The sequence below is a fragment of the Scatophagus argus genome, chromosome 10 (assembly GCF_020382885.2).
Source record: "Scatophagus argus isolate fScaArg1 chromosome 10, fScaArg1.pri, whole genome shotgun sequence".
In the NCBI taxonomy this organism is placed as follows: domain Eukaryota; kingdom Metazoa; phylum Chordata; class Actinopteri; family Scatophagidae; genus Scatophagus; species Scatophagus argus.
The window spans coordinates 6,431,885-6,455,793 of NC_058502.1; the positions used below are offsets into that span (position 1 = coordinate 6,431,885).

Genomic DNA, 23,909 nt, shown 5'->3' on the forward strand with positions numbered 1-23,909 from the left:
AATGAAAAAAAAAAGAATCAGGCCAGTTCTCGGGGGAGAGATAGAGGGGCAGAATGTAAACTTCCCTGGCAAGCCATCCCCAGTGGATTGAACTGTAAAAAGAAGCTCTAATGCTCACTTCAATACGAGATAAACTGAGTAGACAGTTTGCATTACCTGATTAAGTGAATTACATTACAGATTATGTAACAACTGCAAAGTACAGCAGATACACTCAGAAATATGTTACGTTGCTGTCCTCTTGGCTTGGAATACCACAAGTTGGAAACTGTAATTCGATTAAATCAGTTTTATATGGTGTCTTTAATGTAGTTAAATGTCATTTGTGTTATGTGGGCCCCAACAAGACCAATCCTTGGAAAAGCAGTATGCTTTAGGAGGAAAAAATTAACCTTTGGGCTATTTTGTGGAGAGTTACATAAGAAGATCAATAACACTGTCATTTGTTTGTGTGGTTAATGTGAAGCTACCATCAGCCACTGGTTAGCTTAGCTTAGCAGAGAGGAATCGGGGGGGGGGGCTACACTATATAGACACAACTATTCAGACAGACCTCTTCATGCCGCTGTTTCTCAGGGATTGGGCTCGGACCCTTACTTCCAACGAAGGGAAATCTTAATGCTTACCCAGACAACAATTTGGGAAAGGCCCTTTTCTGTTCCAGCATGACTGTGCCCCAGTGTACAAAACAAAGTCCATAAAGACATGGTTGAATGAGTTTGTTGTGGTAGAACTTGACTGGCCCTCACAGAGTCCTGACCTCAACCCCATCCAACACCTTTGCGATGAACTGGAACAGAGACTGTGAGCCAGGCCTTTTGGTCCAACATCAGTGTGTGACCTCACAAATGCTCTACTGCATGAATGGACAAAAACCCCCACAGAAACAAAATCTTGTGGAAAGCCTTCCAAGAAGAGTGAAAGCTGTTATAGCTACAAAGCTGTCTATGTCCTAAGTCCCTGTTGGTGTAATGGTCAGGTGCCCCAATACTTTTGTCTCTGTAATGCAGCCTGACTCGGTGGATTAAACACGCAGGATACAACACCGATGGTGGTCAAATTCTATCATTTGGACAGTGAGCCAGTTCTTGCCCTGTCTCCATTCTTCATGTTAAACTGTTGACTACTAGCAGTGGCATCATATCCACTACACAGACATGAAAGTTGTGTCAATCTTCACGTCTAACTCAGGGTAAGAGCGGGCCAGCTGTCGGTTGTTTCCACAGCTACAAATTAAATCGTTTGTCCCTTTAGTTTAAAGCTTCATCAGAATGATTAGCCACTCTTTTAAAATGCTGCGCTTTAAGGCCCAACTGAAGCTGGAATTTGAATTATGATACCAATCATCTCTCTGCCTCGTGTGTTTTAGAGAGTCCCAGCTGTCGATGCTGCAGGACAGCAGCTAAAGGTCACTTGTTTTCTCTAATTAATTACTTCGAGCAGGCATCTTTGGTTTCACTCTTTAAGCAGTTCTGAGGACAGAAAGCAGCTTTGTTCACCAAATCAAAATGCCCCATGTGATGTAGATCAAGAGCAATACAATCATCATTTATTCGAGACACATTTGTCTTGTAATATTTTTCATATGCTGCCTGTGAGACACAGATCCATAACAGTGCACTTAATGCACAATGGCAACTCGCCAGGAAAAGTTAGGATACGCACTTGGAAAAAAAAAGAGAACAGTTTCCCTCGATAACAATGGCACACTTTATTGCTCTTTAGCTCACAATGGTTTTCTGTGCAGCTTGTGGTATTGCTGCAGTATCCTGTTATGGGGAACAATCCAATTCCTCTGACATAGTTACAGATCAGCCTGAGAATAACAATCAGCAAATACATCATTCAAGTAATACAGCGAGCAGCTTCCTCAGGCTATCCTGTTTATAAATACAAATCCAAAAAGGAGTGTGTAGCTATATCATAAAAAAAAAAAAAAAAAAAACACACGTCAGTTTAGTCAATGAGCCAACATATTACACAGAATTACAGACATTCAGCCGCAGGACGTTTTAAGAGTACTTTAATATCTGATCTGCTGCTGCTGTGGCATGAATATTTCATTCCGGTAGTGAGCAGCATTGCAGTAGCATATTTCATATTTCTATGCAAACCCTTGCTCAGAGTAACGTGCATTTGCCTTGATGAATAAGTGATCTCTCTCTCTCTCTCTCTCCCTCCCAAACTCTCTGCCCTTCTCATATTGTTAAGCCTGTCAACAACTGACACACGCCAAAGAAGTAGTGAACAAACAAACAAATGGATAAGTGAGTGTCGGTGTGTAGCGCGTGTGTAGCATGTGTGTGTTTCTGTGTGTGTGTGGTGTGTGTGTGTGTGTGTGTGTGTGTGTGTGTGTGTGTGTCTGGTGCCCTGCCAGAGTCTGAGACCGTTCTGCTGAGTGGGCAGATTCTCTGGCGGAGTGTCCCATCGGAGTGACAAGCGCATTTAGAAACAGCCTGATGGAGTCATTAACAGCAGCGCTGCTCATTAGCAACACACACACACACACACACACACCACCCCTCAGTAACAATAGCATCATCGTCAAGTTATTACACTAACAATGGATAAATCTATAAAATCTGGCTGATACAGCACATTTACAGAAAGCCAAGATATGGAACATAATATCATTCAAGAAGCAGGCTGACACATCTGATTATGAAAGCAAGCAATCACACACACACACACACACACACACACATGTGAGCACGATCAAACTATATTGATTACTGGAATAACAACAAAGCATCCATTATTGATCCTCTTGTCCTTTTTGCGTATGAGATTCAAGCAAAGTTGAGTAATCAAGGGCATTACAGCATTCCTGGAAGATCCCGAGCAGAAAACAGAACAAGAGTCATCAATAAACCGTTATTTTCTACAGAAAAAATGGCTCATGTTTTTAAGCCTATAGCAGTTTCACTTCCATGTAGGCTATAGGCATAAAATGATTATGAGAAATGAATTTAAAAGGACAACAGAGCCCAAAATTCTGTCTTAAATCACCAGGCTTAAATCACACATTTACAATCTGACAAAACATAACTGCGACAGTATTAAGATTAAGATTAAGATTTCCTTAATTTTCTCACAATGGGGAAATTCAATTCCCACCATGTTTGTTAAGCTACATCATACCATTACATTAATCAACCTTAGGCATTACATCATAGCTTGAAATGCGATGTGAGAGTGAGGCAAATAAGTGGGAAATGGCTTCAAAGGGAACATTATGTTCTTACTGATTATTATGCTCAAATGCCAGTTTCCTATTTGCATCGGATGAGTCATCTGCAGAGACGTCCAGCTTTATGCTGGGATTGATTCATGGGTAACGCTGTAGTGAGACCCCAAGAGCCCGATGCAAGAATCAAACAATCACTGACACTAAATGACACCATGTACATGATGAATACACCCGACTGCCATTCAGACACACACAGCAATGATCCTTAAAGCTCCTGAGATGCGAAGCCAATTACGGTCTGAACTGAGGGATAAGAAGGTGTCAGAGGTGCTGTGGGCTGCAGTTTGATGTGACTCTATTACTTAAAGACGTTATCCACTGAATGGAACTTTTTTGGGGGGGATGTTGCCATTGTTGCTGTCACACTCAGGAAACAGAGCCGTTCTACTGTAGGATGGTAATGTGCTGGCAAACAGACTGCCATTACCTCTAGCCTGCATCTATTAGTGTGATTCTCAGCTCATTATATCGGGAGGAATTCCAACTACACACTGATGAATTACTCCAGTCAAGACGACACTTGTTAAACCAACCACAGGACAATAAATATAAGCTGATTTATGGCGGCAACAGGACACAAATACATAAACATTAAACACAGCAGCCCTAGTGAAACTGGAAACGCAGCAGTAACCTTTTCAGAAGAAGAAACTCTTTACAAACAACTTAAGAAAAAGAAATTGAGGTTTCTGCAGGCGCTCACCTAGCTGTGCCCTCTCCCTCTGGACATCTTTGAAGTTCAGTCCGCTGGTCAGGGTGCTCTCTCGGTAGCGGTGGAGGGCCTCCCGCCTCCCGTTGGTCCCCAGCTCCCGCAGCACTGACTGTTTGAGAGGTTCGGCCTTCAGACAGTGGGCCCATCCTGAGAAGTCTGGTACAGTCCACTTCACCAGGTCCTCTAGCCGCACAATCACCTTCTCAGACACAGCAATTACCTCATGCTGAAAGGAAGCAGGGCAGAATCCCAATTACAATCAGCATATAAAGGAAGTTACATAAGTGCAACTGTGCCAGGGTCATGGATCATTTACTTGTGCCATGATTTTATGACCGGGTTTGAAACAATTTCGTTGGGCAGACAAACAGGCCTAAACATTTCACAAACAGCACATCTGCAGGTACACATGACTGAAAGTGAACTTTTGAAACTGAAAACTAGTTTTCTCCACAAATAACCGCACAAACAAACTACTGGCAACATGCCATTCTGGTCATACATTTTTATATTTATGTCTTTTAAACACAAAATATGAGTGTGCAGCAAGTTTTCAGTTCTGTTCCATAAATTCACCACTTTGGTTGTTTCGTAATAAGTAGTTTTGCTTACAATTATAGCTCTCTTTTGGGGTATAAAACTTTATGTGTCTCCCCATACTAAAACACAGGAAGCAACAGTGGAGGACAAAGATTTCAGATCCTCAGATGCTGAACTAAAAGTACAACTACTATAGTATATAAATATAAAACTGAAAATTTTACTTTTAGTAAGAGTACTAAAGTAATGTCAGCAAAATGTATTTAAATATCAAAAGTAAAAGCACTCATTATGCAAATGGCTCCTTGCGTGTTTTTATATTGTTTGTTGCTTTTTTATCAGTAAAAAGTACACATAAGAAGTAGTAGTAGCAGTTTGTTGATGTGGAGCCAGTTTTAGATACCTTATTGTACATACTAAGCCTACTGAGTAGATTAATAGTAGAGTACAGACTCATATCGTTTGCATGAATTCAGTGTTTTAAATGCAAACCCTTGCTGATCAAAGCTGACAACTACTAACTGTTAAATGTCAAATAAATGCAGTGGAGTGGAAGCACATTATTTCCCCCCGTGAAATGCAGTGCAGTATTAGTATAAAGTAGCATAAAATGAAAATACTGAAGCAGAGTTCAAGTACTGCAAATGTGTACTTAACTGCGGTACTTGAGTAAATGTACTCAGCTGTGTTCCACCACGGGTAAGTGATAGATGGTGGTGTAAAAACAGGATTAAAATAGGAACAAAGATCAGAATCAGAGCTAGCAGAGGAAACAACGTCCTTATTAATCAGCTAAATTGCTATGTGCTTCAAGTAGCATTACGGCTGTGGATGCACACTAATGTAAGTAAATTACGCCACCATGAATATGGATGATGTGGATGATTGCTGAATTGAATTTATGCCAGCAGTTAAATCAATGTCAGTGAGGACATAGATGTTTTGGACTTCTTTGATTAGCATTTAGAAAGTCTGGCTCTCGATATTCACCATGAATGTTGAGATATTATGCTTTTAAATCAGGAATCGCACTCAGCGGCTATGATCACACCTTCAAAGTGTGGAGGAGTTTCTGAAATGTAATTTGCTACAGTGAGAGTGTAATGAATGAACAGCAGAAAGCTGTGAACCTGACACACAATAAAACTAACATGACACTGTCAGGAAACTATGAATATAAATCTATTGCAAGTGATGTGCATGGCTGACGCTGAGGTAAGCTGAATAAAGCTGTGGTGGTTTTGTGTACATAATATTGGCTGGCTTAACAAGATTTGCTCTCTCCACTTCGTGCTTCAACCTTTTTTTTTTCTTCCTGAGATAGATTCAGACCCTTTAAATAACTCTCATACTCGAAGAACTACAAGTCCAGTGGAGAGGGAAGGAGGCAGCAGAAATGCTTAAATGTGTTTCCATTTGAAGGGCTAATGGCTGAAGTGTTTGTTACCAACAGAGTGGAGTGCTGGAAGATGGCTATTACAGAGATGGGGGAAATCTGGAGGACAGATGTGTACAGGCAGAGACACAGACTTTGAGTAGGTCTCTGATGTTTACCTTGGTTATCTCCAATTTACCAGGAATCTCTCTGACTGTACATATTTTCCCCTCAAAGAGCTTGTGTATTAGTGGCATTAAAATAACATTTACTCTATGTTGATGTGTTTGTGCACTGTGTGCATGAATGCAGAGAGGGTTGACACAATAAAAGCTATACGATCTAATAAAATCCAATCCCAGTAAATCCTTCTTTTGTGAACCTTTATGTATCAAGTTCTTTTGAGCTGCATTTTCCATGTTCTAACAGATTATTTCAAAGGGTTCCTCTTCTTCTTTATCGCCATATTCTAAAAACAAACACAAGGCTTGTCCGCGCTGCAGATTCTCTCTGAGTGCTCTGTCTATACAATTACCCATATTCAGTTCTCACATCATCTGCAACTACAGGCATATCAAATCCCAACCAGTTGGAGACAGTATTTCCTTATAAAGGAAAAGCCTGCGAGGGATAGCTTGATATAGCTGTGCCTCCCTCACTAAGTAGAAACATCAAACATGGGTTTTCGGTCTTCTTATAATGAGCTGTCTTCAGCTGTCAAGTGGTGGCGGGTGGTTGTAACCGGCTTTCCATGCAATGAAAAACTGAGTGCTGTTTCTGCCTTCAGAAAATCAGGCCATTTGAATAATGTAGAGCAACAGCAAATAGCATTCAGCCTGCAGCCAAAAGAAGCACATTGTATTGTATCTCTACAGAATTAGCTACTGTACTTTGATGCGATCTACTGACGGCACAAGGAGAAGCAAAACCGTGAAATATTTCAGTCGAGTCCATTCGAAACGAAAACAATGCGCTGAATGTTCTGCTGCTGATGTATGAGTCAAACTGCAATACTTCAAGTAATTCAATAGCACACCAGAGCATACGCACAGCAACAGAAAACCTTCAAAACACACAGCCATTCCCTCTATATCAATCAGCTGAATGACACGGTGCCTTGTGTGTGTGTCAACAGATCCTGTTTGGGGACTTGTTCGGCTTGAGAGCAAAACACAACAGGTGAGAGCAATTCAGCAGCTGTCAACACAGTCCAGAATATAATCAGTCTATGAACAGAGCCAAAACAGGCTACATTCATTTTTTTTTTATGTTAGAAGCCAACTTTACACCAGCTGAAGTCTGTGGGCTGCTGTGTGATGTAGCACAAACAGTCAGGAAGCTGAATACCAGCTTGTGGTTTTCATAAGTCATTATATTTGCCTGAGAAATGTTTAGTGAAATACTGTAGAATTGAGAAACATTTCCATGAAAGTGGGGGTAGGGAGAACCAGTCAACCCAGTCGCTCGCCGAGATACGATCACAGCAACGGCCTTGTGCCAGCCCGTAGTGTTTACATTACTGTATCGTCTGCTGATTCAGAAAATGGTGAAAATGCACCCAAAGAGATTACTTCTTTTTCTTGGATTTCGTAAACCCAGAAACTAATCAGCACAATGACTGATAATCAAAATAACAGTTGCATTTTTGCTTCATAAACGACTTAAGCAATTAGCCTATCATTAAAATTTCCAATTCGTTTTCCGTCACATCAGTTAATCGACTAATTGTTTCCAGAGGCATCCGTCGGCCCTGCCGCAGGGCTTCGACTCATGCCTTGGATTTTCGGTTTCAAAGATGTGCTTTAGAAACTTGCTCTCCTGTAAATGCCGCCCATCCACACTGTCCTGTCGTTTCGAGTTAGGCAGCTGATAGTTCAGCTAGGCAGCAGACACAGCCAGCAGGCCGCTTGATAATATAGGTCAGAGGACTGCGAGCCCACAGCCAAGAGGTGACACTTCACATCAGCAACATACCAAGCAGTCCAGCGTCATTTCAGTGACACTTCCTACACAGACGCATTAAGAGCATTTACAAACTCTGAATCCCACAGTAAATGACTTAAAGTACCACAATAATTTTACCTCGTGTAATAAACGCACGTACTCTCTGACTGCTCATTTTACGACTGAGTTAAAATGCAAGGTAACACATTAACAGCTGAATGTTACATTCCGTCTCCGTTCTTCTATCAATAATTCATGTTATTACTGCAGCTGCATGATATCTCCAAAAACATTACTGAGTGAATTTATTGCTGTGACTGCACATAATGGACTGAAAGTGTGTGTGTGTGGGGGGGGGGGGGGGGCAGACTTCTGCTGCGAAACTGTAGATAACTCTGTTCCAGCAGCCCACAACTCCAGCAATCTCACTGAAATTAAACTCACTAAAATCCATATCATTCAATTTGTATGGATGCGGCAGTGTACTGGTGGCAAAACAGCACATAAGGGACATTCCCGATTCTATATTCGATGATCCAATTAGAAACAATGCACCCTGAAATATTCCATATCAATACGAACAATTCCCATGCACAAACAGCGAGGGAGACATTCCTGACTGTCAGCGTTCTACAGTGGAGCGTCTCATCGTCCCGGACAGGACTTTCAGCTTGGGAGTCAAGGGGTGCATGCTCCCAGTGGGTGGGTGCCTTTCTATACTGTGGGTACACACACACACACACTCACACACACACACACACACACATACACAAAGCTCCTGTCATGCTGGGAAGGTTTCAGCCTGCTGCCTCAGAGAGGTCAGCACTGGAATTCCTAAGGCCAAAGGAGATTAGTAATTGAGTAATGGACATGGTGACATGGACAATGAGGAGACAGAGGGAGAGAGAGCAGGAGAAGGAGGAGAGGAAGAAGGAGAGAAAGAGAGAGGGAGAGAGAGAGAGAACGAGGGTATGAAACATAATATGAGTTCATTATCTATGTACCCTCCCCATGACTGACCTTGGCTTCGGTGTCCCAAAACAAACTTATCTGGGAATTATAAAGGAGCTCTGGGAAGTGAGCCAGGGACAATTGAATTAGAATATGTTTTTGGAGGCTGCCTCAATACTAGAAAGAGTTCAAGGTGCAACATTTAAAAGGTGAGAGTTATTGTACACAACGCTCTGCCACTTCATGCATGAGGTTTATTCATATGCATAAAAGTTGCTGTAATATCTGCGGGGTGCTGAATTCATCTTTTATTCACTGATTCCATTAAGAGATTGCTCTTACATGAGCCGGGGTGATATACGAACTTAGCATTCTTTGGCTGTTATAATGACAGAGAAAAATAGCGAGATAACAGCAGATTTCAAAGCCTCTCTGGAAGCGGGTGAGGCATCCATCATGTAAGGTGACACCAGAAAAAAGCTGCGTCAGCTCCCCCCGAATCACCGCGTCTTTGTACTTTTGCATTTTCGCGAATGCGCACAAAGACATGTTGTGATGATTCCACACGCGCCATCTGAGAAGTCGCCATTAGGAATGAAAAATATCGGCTGGAGTATTAAGCAAGAGCTTCTCTTCTGTGGCTGCTCCTCAAAGGTTATAATAACGATCCACTGTAGCTGGGGGCACTGGAGTCATGCATCAAGGCAAATGTTTGCCTGTTCAAGTGGTTAGTCAATGACAAAGTGGAAAAAACGGAGTTAAAGAGCACCAAAAGACTCTTGTGTGTTGACAAACCGAGGAACTGCTGTAACATATCATTACTTAGGCAGCAAAGACACAAAACAGTTTGGCGAAAAAAAAACAAAAAAATATCAGAAGATCGTGAAGGAACAGAAATGACAACTCCTAAAACCGATGGGAAATGTTAGCAGGGTTTTTAATAGCCTTTGAAGTCCAGGGTATTCCATTTTAAAGGTTTTAAATTACACTATCCTAAAAAGCTGGTAATAATTTACATGCTATTTCAGCAATGGTGAGGAATTCACTGGAGGGCAGTGTGCAGAGTTAATGACTTGTTCTGCGGCAGGAGGAGGCACACATGCGTGCACGCCACACATGCACACTAAAAGTCCCCTCCCTCCCTCCCTCCCTCCCCATTCCCTCCCTCCACTTCTAAATTCCTGCCATTGTTGTGTGAATGGGGAGATTTGGTATAATGCACAAACCGGCCAAGACAAGGCAGCAGTATGAATGTTCTAAAAAGATCACTGTAAAAATCTGCCATATCACATTTACACTCAAGTCATTCAGCAGAACGACCTTATCCATCAAAATGCTGGTCGCATATCTAAGCCACTTACACTTAATTCAACTAGCATCCCAGATGCCTGAATTACCCATTCAGGGTTTTTCCCTTAGGAAAAATCAAAGAAGCAGCAAATGAATACAATCTAATTTCCCTACAAGCTGGCTTTCCAAGCACTGAAACACATGCATGGACTACTGCCATGTACTGAAGAAATGGCTCTGGATACATGCCAAAGTGTTTTCCACAGCAATCAATACTGGCCTACTGCTGCAGTCCCCAGCCTGTCAGTGCATGTGTATGTGTGTGTGTGTGTGTGTGTGTGCCAAAGCCTTGTCAGCTAGAGGGATAGAATAGAGGAGAAGAGAGGTCAGATGAAATCAGAGGTGATGATAATAGCACATTAATATAACATGATCCAGAAATATTCTCTGCGGTCGTGAATTCCCATTAAGAGCGCCTTGCTGTATTTGCACTAAAGTGGGATATATAGTATAAGATAAGCATAAGCAATTAACCGCCCGAAGCAGAGTCTACAATAAGTGGGTGTTGTGTGGGGTGAGCTGTTATCTACAAACACTGTCCAACAGCTCTCTCCTGGAACGAGCGAGTCCAAAAAAAAAAAAAAAACCCAAAACAAAACAGAAAGTATTACAGCCGCAGAGGCAGGCAGCAGTTTGCAGTGAGAAGACATAATGTGTCACTCAGTGAGTTTTAAAACACATGTGCCTGTTTAGTCGGTGGCAGTTTGCAGGCAGACAAATACAGCAGAGGGCCCCAGTAGAGGGTTTGTCATAATGGGTGAGCAACTCAACACAAAGCCTGTTTAAAGAGCAAGCAGAGCTCAACTGGTGGGGGTAAACACTGCTTGTCAGGCTGAGATACAATGAAAAATAGATCCCCCCCGACACACACACACACACACACCCCCGTACACACACATATGGACTTAATAATTAAGTCAGGATAAATAGATTCGTACATTTTCTCTGGATCTGTTTATCAACTTTTAAGCAAACACAGGCGCAGAGAGGTAAGGCTTATTCAATGAATCATTATTTCTATTTCCAGCCAAAGCTGTCTGGATTTAAAACTGACCGTGTTTAATAAGAATTGACCTCCAACCCTGTGACAGAAGAAAAACAAGCACAGTAGGTCATGGGTTGGTTCCTCTTGTCACTGCACACACCAGCAAAACATGGCAAAACGCAGCGCGAGGGGAGGCTGAGGGCAAACAAATACCTGAGAAATAACCAGGAAATTACATCATAGCTCTGCGCTGAGAACACAAGTGAATCAGTAATCCAATTCCAGTGAGCGGGTTCAACATAAGAATTGTTCTGGTGTCTTGAAGAAGTCGTGCCTTTTGGTATTTGGAGGATATTGGCTTCAGGCTTATGATAATAGCTATCTGCACAGATATGAGGTGTGAGAAAGGGAGTGCCACTGCACTGGCTGTTTACATGTCAAATGTCAAACACTGCCTGTTTTGCGTTGTGTGGAAATATTCATGAATCAACAGGATTTAAGAATAAACAAGCCTCGATGACACCACGTCGTGGTTTCACCTCCACGATGCCTCCCATCAGCTCATTTGGCACTAAAACCTTGTGAAAATAGCACACTTCCTGAGAGCTGTATGTTATCGAGTTTGTATCTGCATGAGTCACTGGGCTAATTTGAACTCCTGCTTTTCAGCCAGCCTATTACAGATTTACAGTTCAGTGTGTAACTCCGCAGCCATTAATCTGTCTTTATAGGCTACCACAGCACTGGAGAAAAATGACTAATGTGAGGTTTATAAACTCCATTTCCCCCCACGTAGCTAAAACTGAACTCTTTGCTAATGTTTACGTTTGAAACACAAATAATTTTTTTCACACATATATCAACCGAGGCGCGGCGGAGTACAGCCAATGACTTTTAAACAACACAGCTTTTCTTTTTGTGAGGCTGGTTTACCCTTCCTGTTTGTTTTCTGGATTACAGGCTGCATCTGTAAGCACTCCTAGCTGACTCATGCAGCGCAGATTAGTGTTATGGGGCAAAGTCAGCGAGAATCTGAATGGGCTCAGCGAAGGTCATAAACTGACTTGAAGTTGTCAGGGCAATTTCCACTGTGTAATATACAGTAAGTAGTCCGATTGTCAGAGAGCCTGAGGTTTGACAAGTCCTTTAATTGAGGTCAGCAGGTCCCCACACTGCATATCATCCCCCAGGTTATATTATTATTTCATAATCTGCTTTATTCCATGATCAGAGTGCAACTTCAGAGAAGGTGCATCAGTGTAAGGTGCGCTTGTGCAGGATTGTGTGCTGTGATGCAAGCTGCTGCATTTATGATTTCACTCTTTTATTATCAAACGCCCAAACTGTGTGTCGCATATTCCTTTAAGATCTGATTTGATTTGGCAGCCCTTCACGTAGTTAGTATAATATTTTCCAGATATACCCAATGGACTGGAATGTAAGCACTTAGCAATGCAAATAAGTCTTTGGGAAAGGGGCGGAGCTGATGTGTCGTTGCGCAAGTGTGGCCTTAGAATCGGCGATGCATGCACTTAAAGTAATTACTAAATAATTGCAGCGTGTTAAAGGCTAAGGCGAGAGGGCTTCAGGAGATGATACCCGTTCATAGAAGAATTCTGCCACAAAGATGAGAGCTTGTCTAAGCGGCAGACCATAAATAGCCACCTTTCTCATGAAAGGGAAATGTGATAGCCACTCTATTACTCAAGAGGAAAGAATGTAAGTAAACCATCAGCGGAAGAGTGGAGCACAAACACGGCTTTGTCTTTTCGCTACAAACAATATAACAGCAGCAGAGAATGATTTCCATGCAGCCGCAAGTGATCAAAAAGCGCATAGTAGTAATTGAAGTGCTGCTGTCGGCTGGCTGAGAGAAAACAACACATCATTTGTTTTACAGAAGGTGGAGAAATGGGGGGGGGAGGAAAAAATCCCAATATCTGAGCAATGCCATTCAGTGCAACGATGTAACCGGATCACAAGCGCCACATATGGCCACAGTCAATCATAACTATTGCTTTTCAGTGCCAACAAACGGCGTAATGTAACACGGAGGCGTTTTAAGTGCCGCCTCAAATGTGAGCTGACAACATCGCATTGTTGGGGATGGAAATGTCCACATGGAAAATTATGCAAAGCTTGGAGAGTAGTTAAAACGTGTCAGCGCTGGCTTTGCTCTGCCACGCTTTATGACTCGCTCTGTCTCTCTTTCAACATCAGGCGGTATTACAAAATATCTAATAACTATCGCACAGACCGATCTGAGCCGAGTTGACCCCGTGCATTCATTACCGTTTCGCAATTTCCGCCCATATGTCAGAATTTGACACGCTTTACCAAGAAATGAAATGACAGAGCTCAGGCGCAGGATTCTTGCGGATTTTCCCCTTTATAACACAATTAACCCCATAGAGCGCAGCGGCAGCCTTTTTGAGCGCGGCTTGGACAAGTGCACATTCAGCAGTTGACACCACAATAGACAAATAGGCTAAAGTAAAAACCTAGAGGGACAAATGCCGCTGTAGGTCAGTCTTTTGACTGCGAGGATACATCAATGTCAACATCAATACGTGTGTTTACGAATGCCTGCCACCGGAGAGTACACATGCACTGCCAACTCTTAATGCTATTTAATGAAAATGCTCGCGAACAACAGGGAGCTCGCGCAGGATGAACAACAAGCGTTTTACAATTAATTCACCAGGAGGTTCACATCCGTACCTCTCCGTGGGCGACTGTCCGTCCCTGGGGAGTATCCTCGGGTAAAAAATAAAGTTTAGAGCTTGATAAAAGTTGCTTGCTTGTTCTTTCTTCCCAGAGTAGCTGAAGCTCCGCTATGCAAATAGGATCCTCTGGTTTACATCTGACGAAGAAAAAGTCTCCGAGAGACAGAATCCTCGGTTTGCCGTCCCGGGTAAATTTAAAGGCTTTATAGAATATATATGGTCCATGTAAACCGCAAGACGAGCCCACCCACTGTAGAGGGAAAAAACACACACACAAATGGAGAAATTAATGAATGGCTTATCAAGTCATTTGGTAAACAAATCGCAGCTGAGTGTACACAAACATTTCAAACGTCGCTGCTTTATTAAGCGCGGCTGACAAAATATCTCAGTTTTCTTCACACAATTAGTATCACGTAACTATTTTTAGATGTTCAACGTATGACACAGATGTGGTCACGCTAAAAACGCATTGGGACAAAGTTTTGTGAATTAAAACACCTGAGTACAGTTTACAGCCGGCGGCGACCAGCGCAATGCGAAAATAAAACAAATCGACGGTTGATAACAAACGTTACCTTCAGTGAGTTCGGCTCCATCTCGACGTTATGAATTGATTAAACTCAACACGCTCTCCAAACTTGCTGGCTTGAATGGATTGCCGAAGGTCCTGCAAGGAACATATTTCTGTGGAGTTTAAAACATCGTGTATTAGCCGGAAAAGAGCCCTTAAAAATGTGTTTTGAGGTGAATACACGGCGTGAAAGATTGTGTAAGATCGCGTTATTTATTTTATTGGAGTAAATCTGTGATAATGATTTTTTGGCGTACTTCTATTCAGCATAATCGCGTGTTTGGATAACATATTAGCGTATAAAAATAAAAATATTAACAAATTTCAACCACCAGTGAGTAGCACTTTTGTATAAAAATGGAAAATATCGTCAGCGCAAAACGGTCCGCCTATAAAAGCTAAACTTATCAGAATATTCTACGTTTGTGGGCTTTTCTCAGGCTCTGCGTCTTCCAGGACTTCTGTAAAAGACGTTCAGTATGAAAGCACATTTCTCACAGTAATGACACTGAGGCGCTTGCTGTGGATGCCTTCAAGAAACAATGTTACATGAAAGTTAATAGGGCTATCAAATGATTCCTCAAAAGGCAATGTGGGACCCGTGAGGTGCCGGCTTCGCTTTGAGCGGGACTTGCCTCGCGCTGTGGCTCGGGCTTGGCGGCTTGGCTTTAATGCTGAAAATAATGGCCTTTATATATATATTTTGACGCGATCATGAAAAGACAAAAATTGGCCGAGTTAGAAAGCGGGGCGTCACGAGACAGGATTCACGAGGCGGTCCATTATCCAGAAATAAATAACCTTAAAACGCTGCGCTGACCTTGTGGAGACAGCGGGGTATATTTGGACACGGGTTAACACATTTGAATGATCGAAGCCTCTTACATAATTATATTGAATAATAATGTATGGCTATAAACACCGGGGATTAACAAAGGTATTATGGGAACCATTATTAAAGCATGAAATGTTAATTATGGCCACGGTATTTATACCAACTTAAACAAACTTCACGGTTTCGGTTTACATCTGCGGACTCATTGTCCTTTCAGTCTCCGCTGCTGAATGTGTCAGCTGTATTTTATCGCCTGTTTGGAATTATTCATATGTCGAGAAGTACCTACTTTGTCCACTGCGCTGCGCTGTTTCTCCACTATCATCCACCCTTTGCCCTGCATTTAGCCACCGCTCAGATCACAGTGCATGCAGCAGCGACATAAGCCTACTTCTGACACCAGCTATTTCAAGTACAGTATTACGCAATGCGCTTTTTTTTCCCTCTCCCTGAAATTACGGGCAGAGCATACAGGCGCACCGATTCAAATCAAGTGCACCGTTTTCCTGTCCACCAAACGGACATGCTTTCTTATTGTGGCTCTGCAGTTATGAATGGTTGTCTGGCTTAAAGGGGCTGACTCAGTGGAATCAAGGTTCATAATGATTTCTATTTATTATATCAGTGGGGTTTAGTTGAAGTTGTATGATTCCTCTCCACTGCTCCGTATTCAAAGAAGCAGCTAAATCTAATGCATTCAAACCAAAACAGCTGAAGCAATGTTCTGTGACACTCAGATATTTTAAGTACCAGTTTAGTGCATCAGCTCGGAGTAAAAGGTGGATTACACAAAGGCTCATTGTCTTCCGTGCGGCTGCAGCAGTGCTGGGATCCTGCAGTGAATCTAATATAAACTGCAGCTCTTAGTGTTATCTTTCCTGATTTCTCTCCCAGTCATTTCAGTGGCTGAATCAATGAGGTTGCATTGTTAATGGCAGCCTCCATAATGAAGTCCCTGGTTAATCAATGGCACCACTCGAGCTCTTATCTGGCAACTGCAAGTGTTTGCCTGTCAACAGCCAGAGAGCCCAGCAGCAACTGCAACATTGTGATGCAGATATTGATGTGAACCGGTGCGAATGAGGCCTCATGTTGAGAAATCTTAATTGAAATACAAGGTATGTGCTGAAAGATAGAGAGGTACTGGACAAATGTGACACACACACTGAATATAAAAATCCAAATTTACAACCTCATAGCACGTCTCTGGGATTACATAAGATTTAATAAGATATATTTACCAAGCCTAGTGAGAGAACTTGACACATGATAAGAATAAATAAATGAACATTAAATAAAAGGTATAAGGCATCCCAAACATTAGTCTATAGACATATAAGTAGTTTGAGGACTAAACTGAAGCCATATTGAACAGCTGAACATTAACTTTAAGACACACTGATTTAAATGCACTATAAGCCTAGAGCATCCCCTGCTGAGTCAAATAAGATCACACGCTATATGAATATTATTCGCTTTGTTTGCAAAGCTCTGACACGATATCGTCGGCACCGCTTCTTCTGTGTGTTTGCTGCGTGAGTGTGCAAAGAAGTCTGAAAAATCTTTAGAAACCAAAAAGGCAGGATAAATACCGTATGTGTCAGATAGATATTTGCTTATTTGTTGCCTGTATCAGAAACATACAAGTGGTGAAACGTCTCTTTTTGTCAGCACAGGTGTTCCACATTCCACATAATGAGGCAGCCTCAGCAGGGAGCCACAAACGTGGTTGGAAAGTCACCTCAAAAGGGAGGGCTGGAGTTACAGTTTCAAACCACAGCAAAGCAATACAAAAGCCATTAAAATAGCGTATCGCTACATAATTCTGACCATATGTTGACATACCTAAATGACGAATATGAATTTAAGTTAGAATGGCTTCAAATAATGTTAACCATTTAACCACCTATAGGTAGGAAATCAGTCAGTTTTCTTCAGCTGCATTGTTTTGAGCCTCTACCAAGAAGTATGTTTATAAGAATACTTTTAACAATCTGTGTATATTTTCCCCACAAATGTAGCATCTTTTTTTTTTAAAAATGCACAAGAGCAACATGTAAAACCCAGGAAATAAAACGTTCAATATATAAACCTTAACTATTTTGATTAAAAGGGCAGTAAATAAAATAAAAATAAAAGAATTAATGATCATGTAAAAACAATAAAAACTCATTTAATTATGCAGTGCAATATTTGTAAATAGATCAAACACACAAAAAACAATAAAAGTATATTTTTATAATTCAGTCTGGTTAAATCCTGTGGGCAAGAGTTGCATTTTTGTGTAAATTTTGTATGAACCCACAGAGAATTATCACTTTAAGAGAATTATTTTGGTTTTCTGCCCACAACTTTACTGTTTTGGTGCTGCGTAGCTAATTTCAGACAAAAAGCTCTAGTAAATCCATCACCAGCTGCACCAAATGGCTGATGGAAAACGTTAGCTCGTTAGAAGCTAAGCTAGCTGGTAAACATGAAGGAGCATTTAGCAGCTGTGTAGCCACAAAAGAGAGCAAAGCTAAGCTAAAAGGAGAGCAAACAGGTCTGTTGGACTTACAATGAGGTCAGGTAGCCCGAAACAGACTCCAAATTAATAATCAGGTTGCCCCGAATCTGACAGACATGAAAACAGGCAACAGTTTACTAAAAAGTTTGCTAACAAGTTCACATGATAATATGAGTGTTTTGTTTACAGCTTGTTTTCACTTTTCCCAAGTGGCTGCAGAATGAGTAACTGCAGGATTAAATTAGGTTTATTTTCATCACCTACCTACCCAGTGGTTGCCAAACTTTTTCAAGTCAAGGATCCCTAATTTGACACAGATCAGACCTCTGGCCCCCAACTGATGAGATTTTGTCCCATGTCTTATTAAATTTTGCTTTAAAATGTTTTATTACAGAAAGTGGATGAAACCTGTGACCAAAATAGTCATGCATTTTACCACCATAGTGAAAATAAATGATTCCCCCTTTTGCTGGGACGCTGTGGAACCCCATCAGGGACCCTCGAGGTTTCGAGGACTTTGAAACCCACTGGTCTACCACCCTGGGTTTGACTACTTATCCCTCTATATTCATTCAGTACAATATTAGAAATATTATTTATATAATGAATCAACAAATAGGCAATGGAATCATAGATCTATCTATCACTATCTAAGTGTTTTGTGTGAGGCGTTACTCATTTTAACCACTTTATAAGTCATTCGTGTTTGATCATGTTTTCGTGCATAAAAACATGTAGTGACTACTGTGGTCAGATAAAAGTCATAAAGTACAATTACAATATTTCCCTGTTTCTGAAATGTGTTGGAGTAAAAGAAAATGTAAATATCTGAATAAAGTGCAAGTGTCTACAAAATTACACCAAAGTACCATATTTGAATAAAGGTACTTTCCACCACTGTTTGTCAAAATATGTTCTATACCAAAGGAGAATAGATCACTGAAGGATAGAACCAGAGTCTCATTTACTAAATTAGTCATCTAATAAAGTGTTGCAAATAGCCTTAAAGAGAAAACAGTCAGACTTGTGCAATAAGGGGATATACAGCCTGTAGATGGCCACAGATCACTTTTACTTACAGTAAAAGCTCTCAGTGTAATATTTGGCTCCACATTGCTAATCACGCTGCCAGGCATTATGAAAATCTACAGATGACTAAAGCAAGAAAGCTTCTGAGAAATTAGGGCAACACACTCTATCTCCTACTCATTCTACATGCACAATCGCATTACCCAGTGGATAGCCATCTATCATCAGTGGAAAGCCCTGGGACATTAAAAATCCATCAAGTAAATTTGTCCACAGGAACATGTTTCAATAGTAACTTTACACCTGCGTCTCTGTGCTGCTGTAATCACATAACAATACCTCCTGTCTGCAGCATGACTGTAGTGAAGGTAACGGGAGATCTGAGCGATGGTGCTGGGCTAATTTTAGCCTCTTAGATTCATTATAACGGGGTGTTACATTTCTCTCCAATCAATCACATGTGAGTCAACCTACAGTGGACAGCACACGCATGAGAAATCCAATTAGTTTATTGAAAAGGATCACTTTTAATCAGGACTTAAGTTCGATTTGCTCACCTGGAGGCTATTTGAGATGAACTCTGTGTGTATGAGCAGATGTTGCCCAGTGTACTTTCAGATGAATATTAACCGACTTAGCTCATAAATATCTGTGATGCAGTGATATCTTCAGAACATCAAAGGATGCAGTGAACTGTGTGGATTATTACTATTCACACAAGAGTAAAAAACATCTTGAAAAAAAAAATATGCATTTCAGTCCTTTTGTTCTTGTCTGATATCACACTTACTTATCTGAGCTACTCTACCATATCATGTTTTATGCATAATTTGTTTTCTGTAATCCATCTTTTCAATTACGGCGTTCCACATTGAGGTCCCTCGTCTCCAACAAACCAATTATCGTATCCATTCATGGCTGCGGCCACTGAGCATACCTAGTACCGTATATTTACATGTGTGTTAGGCATAGTAATTCACAAGGCAAACATTGGTTGGCCCAGCATGAATTACTGCCATGACAATGAACTAATTGCCTGCGAAACACAATTTCACATTTGTGGGCCGCTATTACAGCTGAATTGTTTGATAATGTCAAGTAAGTCATTTTATTAAGCGCCACACAAATGTAATCATGTGGCAGGGCAACGTGAATTCAAGTGTATACAAGTGTTAACATCACTATGGGTTTTAGGTTATTACCGCCACAGCAAATGTAAATTTGCCTCATTGATGGAGAGTGCTCAGCTGAATCAGAAATGTGCAAACCACAAACAAAATAGGCTGCTTCATTCCCCTGCAATCTGCATAAACATCAGGACACACACTCCCATACACGCACACACACACACACACACACACAGAGCCGCATTTTATATCTCTCCATCTGAAACCGGGATTAGAACCATGAATAATGTATTTATGTAAATGTCTGATGGGTATAACTATAAAAGATGAGAGTGATGGAAAATGCATTTTGTTAGATTGAGTTACAGCTGCCTGTGAGTTATGGATGTTTTCAGAGCAGGAAGAGAGGCAAACACCACTGTATCTAAAAATAATAATAATGTCTTTTTGAAGCGAAGAGGTCACAGTGTCACCTTCACATCTAAGGAATACATTAATACAGAACTTGATCTCGGCATTTATGATTTCGTCGCTGCTTTTCAAACTTCAGTCGGGCTATTGCACCCACTGGTCAAACCATCACTGACAATGAAGTTGCTGAGGACAGTGACCTCAGCGTTTACCATCTGTGTAATGAGTCTGCCTTTTCTGTCAAACACCAAATTGTTATAAAACGGGCATAAATGTCAGCAGACATCTATGATCAGATTATTCACTGGTGCGTGTCACCCTCCCATCTGGGCTGGGAGTAGCTACTGCATTATGTATATGGCAAATAACCATGTGTATTGGCAATTACAATGCAGCTATTTTACACCGGCGGTTTTTGAGATTTGTCATAAGGTATCCCTTCTGAATAACAGCTTCAGTTGTCATGTGTGCAATACTGCAGTAATCTCTGTAATCCCTGTGATGTATCTGCAAATCAGGACGCAGCAGTCAGCCTATCCAAGAATGGAGACGATGGATAAGTTTTGAAATATGACTGACAACTGCTGAATTTGTTCCATTACAGCAGTGCAGGAAAGAAAATTTTGTTCGGAGCGCAGAGCCTGAATACACATATTAAAGCAAAAAAAAAAAAAAAAAAAAAAAAACCCTCTTAGCATTAATAATTTATCACATTTTATAAGGCAATTTAGCAGTCACTTGAAGTTGCTATGGTGACGGGGGGTATTTTGAGACAACTAATGACCTATGCAAAACCCACTCACTGTAAACTTCACTCAAGCTAAATGAGATTGCTGTCTCTGCTGTGTGTGATACATGGCTGAGAACTTAATCCCCACGCTATGCTTGGCCTTATTCTGCACAGGACAAATTAAGGTTCTTAATATCAATGTGAAACATCTGTGGGCTGTTTACTGTACAGGGAGTATGAGCCAAGTAGCAACCGGGGGCCAACACTGAGCTGCATAATAGCCTTTTGTTTTGATTGCTAATGCAGAATTCATAACAGTTGTCAGGTTAAGGTCAGAGAAAAAAAATCCGGCGAGTGAAAGGAAAATGAATACTCATGATATGGTTTAGATGTAACTCAATATGTTTCACACTAAATCCCCTTCAATATCTCTTTATTTTTCGGCTTACGTCAAAGATTCCACATTGGAAAAGCTTTGAAGACTCGCTCTGTTCTGAGGCGAATCATATTTGTCCAATAACCGCTTGGCCTGTTGCAGCTGTCGGGGCTGAGACAGAATGAGTCATGTGTTACCCATTTAAGTCCAATTTTTCCCATGCAAATGTCTGACATGTGTGACTCTGCAGGGCCTTGAGTTGAAACGATATTTTTGAAACGAGGAGAGAGAATCGAGGCCAGAGCCGTGCGGCCGTTTAGCCACCTGCCTCAGCCATGACCTGTGCTGCGTAAAGAGAGTTTATACTTGCAAAACAATCCACTTGTGTTGTTACTGACATGGCTTTAATGCGCTCACAGCTGCCATGAAATTAGATGAATAAACAAAGGAGGAGTTAGATTCTGTGGTTTTCTTCCTTAAAAGGAGCTCTCTTTTTGGAAAATATGAGTTACATCCACTGTGAACTGTGGTAACTGTGTGTGAAAACATCCCTAAAAATAAACTCACACACACACACACACACAAACAGAGATATGGCTGCTAATTTTAATAGAGCCTCTTCAGTCTCGCCCCCTCCTCCTCGGTGGTGTCATGCTTTTTGTCCATTTGCAGAAATGGCAGATTGACTAATCAAGGTGTGACTTTCAGTTTTGCTGTCCTCCACTCAGAAGCCGTGGTGTTGAGTGCCACCTGTTGGGATACAACAATAATGACACTGAGCCGGTGACAGCTGTATTACACTGGATCACAGAGGGTAATTTACAGTGTAACATAATAGCCAAGTTATTAATTATCCAGTCTTGAGAGAAATGTAGCTGTTGGTCACAAGCTGCTGATAAAAATTGCACTGTGGCTTTGAGTGTTAAAAAATGCAGTTTCAAGGGCAGGTTGCAGCTCTGAACGCAACATGAAATGTTTCTAATGCCTCCAATGTTCTGTCGGCGTCTGATGTGCTTTTAATATTACAATTTTAGTGCATGAAACGTGTTTCTACTTGAATTATTTTCTTGTCAGGGTGGGAAAAAAGCCCCTTTAAACAGCTGTTCAGGCATGCAACACTTAAGCTTTATGTAACCTGAAACCTAAACAAATGAAAATCTCTGAGGGCTGGCAAATTTGTAAAGCAGGATGACTCAACATACCTACTGAGCCGCAGGGGAAGCCCGAGGCTATAAAAGTGTTTAAACCAAGACTAATTTATAGGTATACATATATACACTACAAGAAAAGAGTAGAGCAAAAATACTTTCCCATGTCTAGACTTGAACACTTGAACTCAAGCAGACACATAACAGATAAGGAATATATAGTCACAATATATAGATCTCCTAGCTTGCTGCTGACACCACTATTGTATGAATCAGCAAGACACAAGACTGAGACCACATAGGGACGGATTATGGACCGGGGGACCCTTAATCCGTCCCCGAGACCACAAAGTTAAAGAGAACCTTGTCACATACACTATGTGGACAAAAGTATTTGGGCACCTGACCATTACATGGCTGTCTGGCACTTTAATGACATTGCATTCTAAGGCATTCTAAACCCCCAAACTGCTGCTATGAAGTTGGAAGCATAACATTGTTCAAAATTAAGATTGAGATTTCCCCTTAATGCCCCACACCACACCTGAATTCAGTGATAAATAGGTGTGCCCCGACACATTCGTCTACACAGTGTAAATGTCATGAAAACTGAGGGTGTTTTCCTCAGACATCACCCTCACTAACCTGCACGACAGCCAAAACATTTGACGATGAATTTTTCTCATTTCTCAGAGTTGGAAATTGCGAGTTTAGGGATCATTCTGCACACAAGTACAGACATTTAACTGAGCCAGTTTTGATTGTACTTTAATTTAGTTTTAGTCATCAGTTCTTTTCTATATCTAACAGTCTTTGTCCTTCGTAGCTTGTAGGCTATTATATCCAGCAACATTTAATCACTGATCTCACAGCTGAGGCAGATTATTGTTCTGCTGTGGTCTATTTTTATTCGATTGTACATTACGTTTTGTGCTGACACAGAGAACAGCGTGGCTCTGTGTGAGCTTTGTAGCAGTGCTGACTGAAGAAGCAGTGTGGAGGGATTCACTGCTGATCAGTGACCAGAGCCCACAGGCCATGGCTGTCATCATCATCTCCACGCAGCCATGAGTTTAGACTTGAGCAGCAGCCTTCGCTCTGAATCGCTGGGTATCACCAGATCAAGGTTTTGGTGTTGGATGGCCTTTCTGTGTCAGTCAACAGAGGAAGGTTTGTTTATGGCTGACTGACTGTCTGTCCCTCTTTGACAGGGCAAGTTGTCGTAGTCAAGTGGGAAACGCTCTCAACTAAAAATTGGTTTGATTTCTGTTTCGGTGCCACTTTTTTTGTTTAAAGTTTATCCTAGACTTCAGTAGCTTAGAAACCAGGAAACAGGACAA

The 23,909-nt window shown here is 41.3% G+C and overlaps 1 protein-coding gene across 1 annotated transcript in view; it reads right to left on the reverse strand.

Annotated features, from left to right (window-relative positions):
* arid5b (AT-rich interaction domain 5B) overlaps positions 1–14,541 on the reverse strand; it is a 74,918-nt gene extending 60,377 nt beyond the window's left edge. The window contains exons 1-3 of the mRNA XM_046402586.1: positions 14,412–14,541; positions 13,829–14,083; positions 3,954–4,188 (exon numbers count right to left, since the gene is read on the reverse strand). Coding sequence (XP_046258542.1) covers positions 3,954–4,188; positions 13,829–14,083; positions 14,412–14,432 — 511 coding nt within the window. The 5' untranslated portion in view covers positions 14,433–14,541. The remainder of the gene's footprint in view (positions 1–3,953; positions 4,189–13,828; positions 14,084–14,411) is intronic.
* Between the last annotated feature and the right edge of the window lie 9,368 nt (positions 14,542–23,909).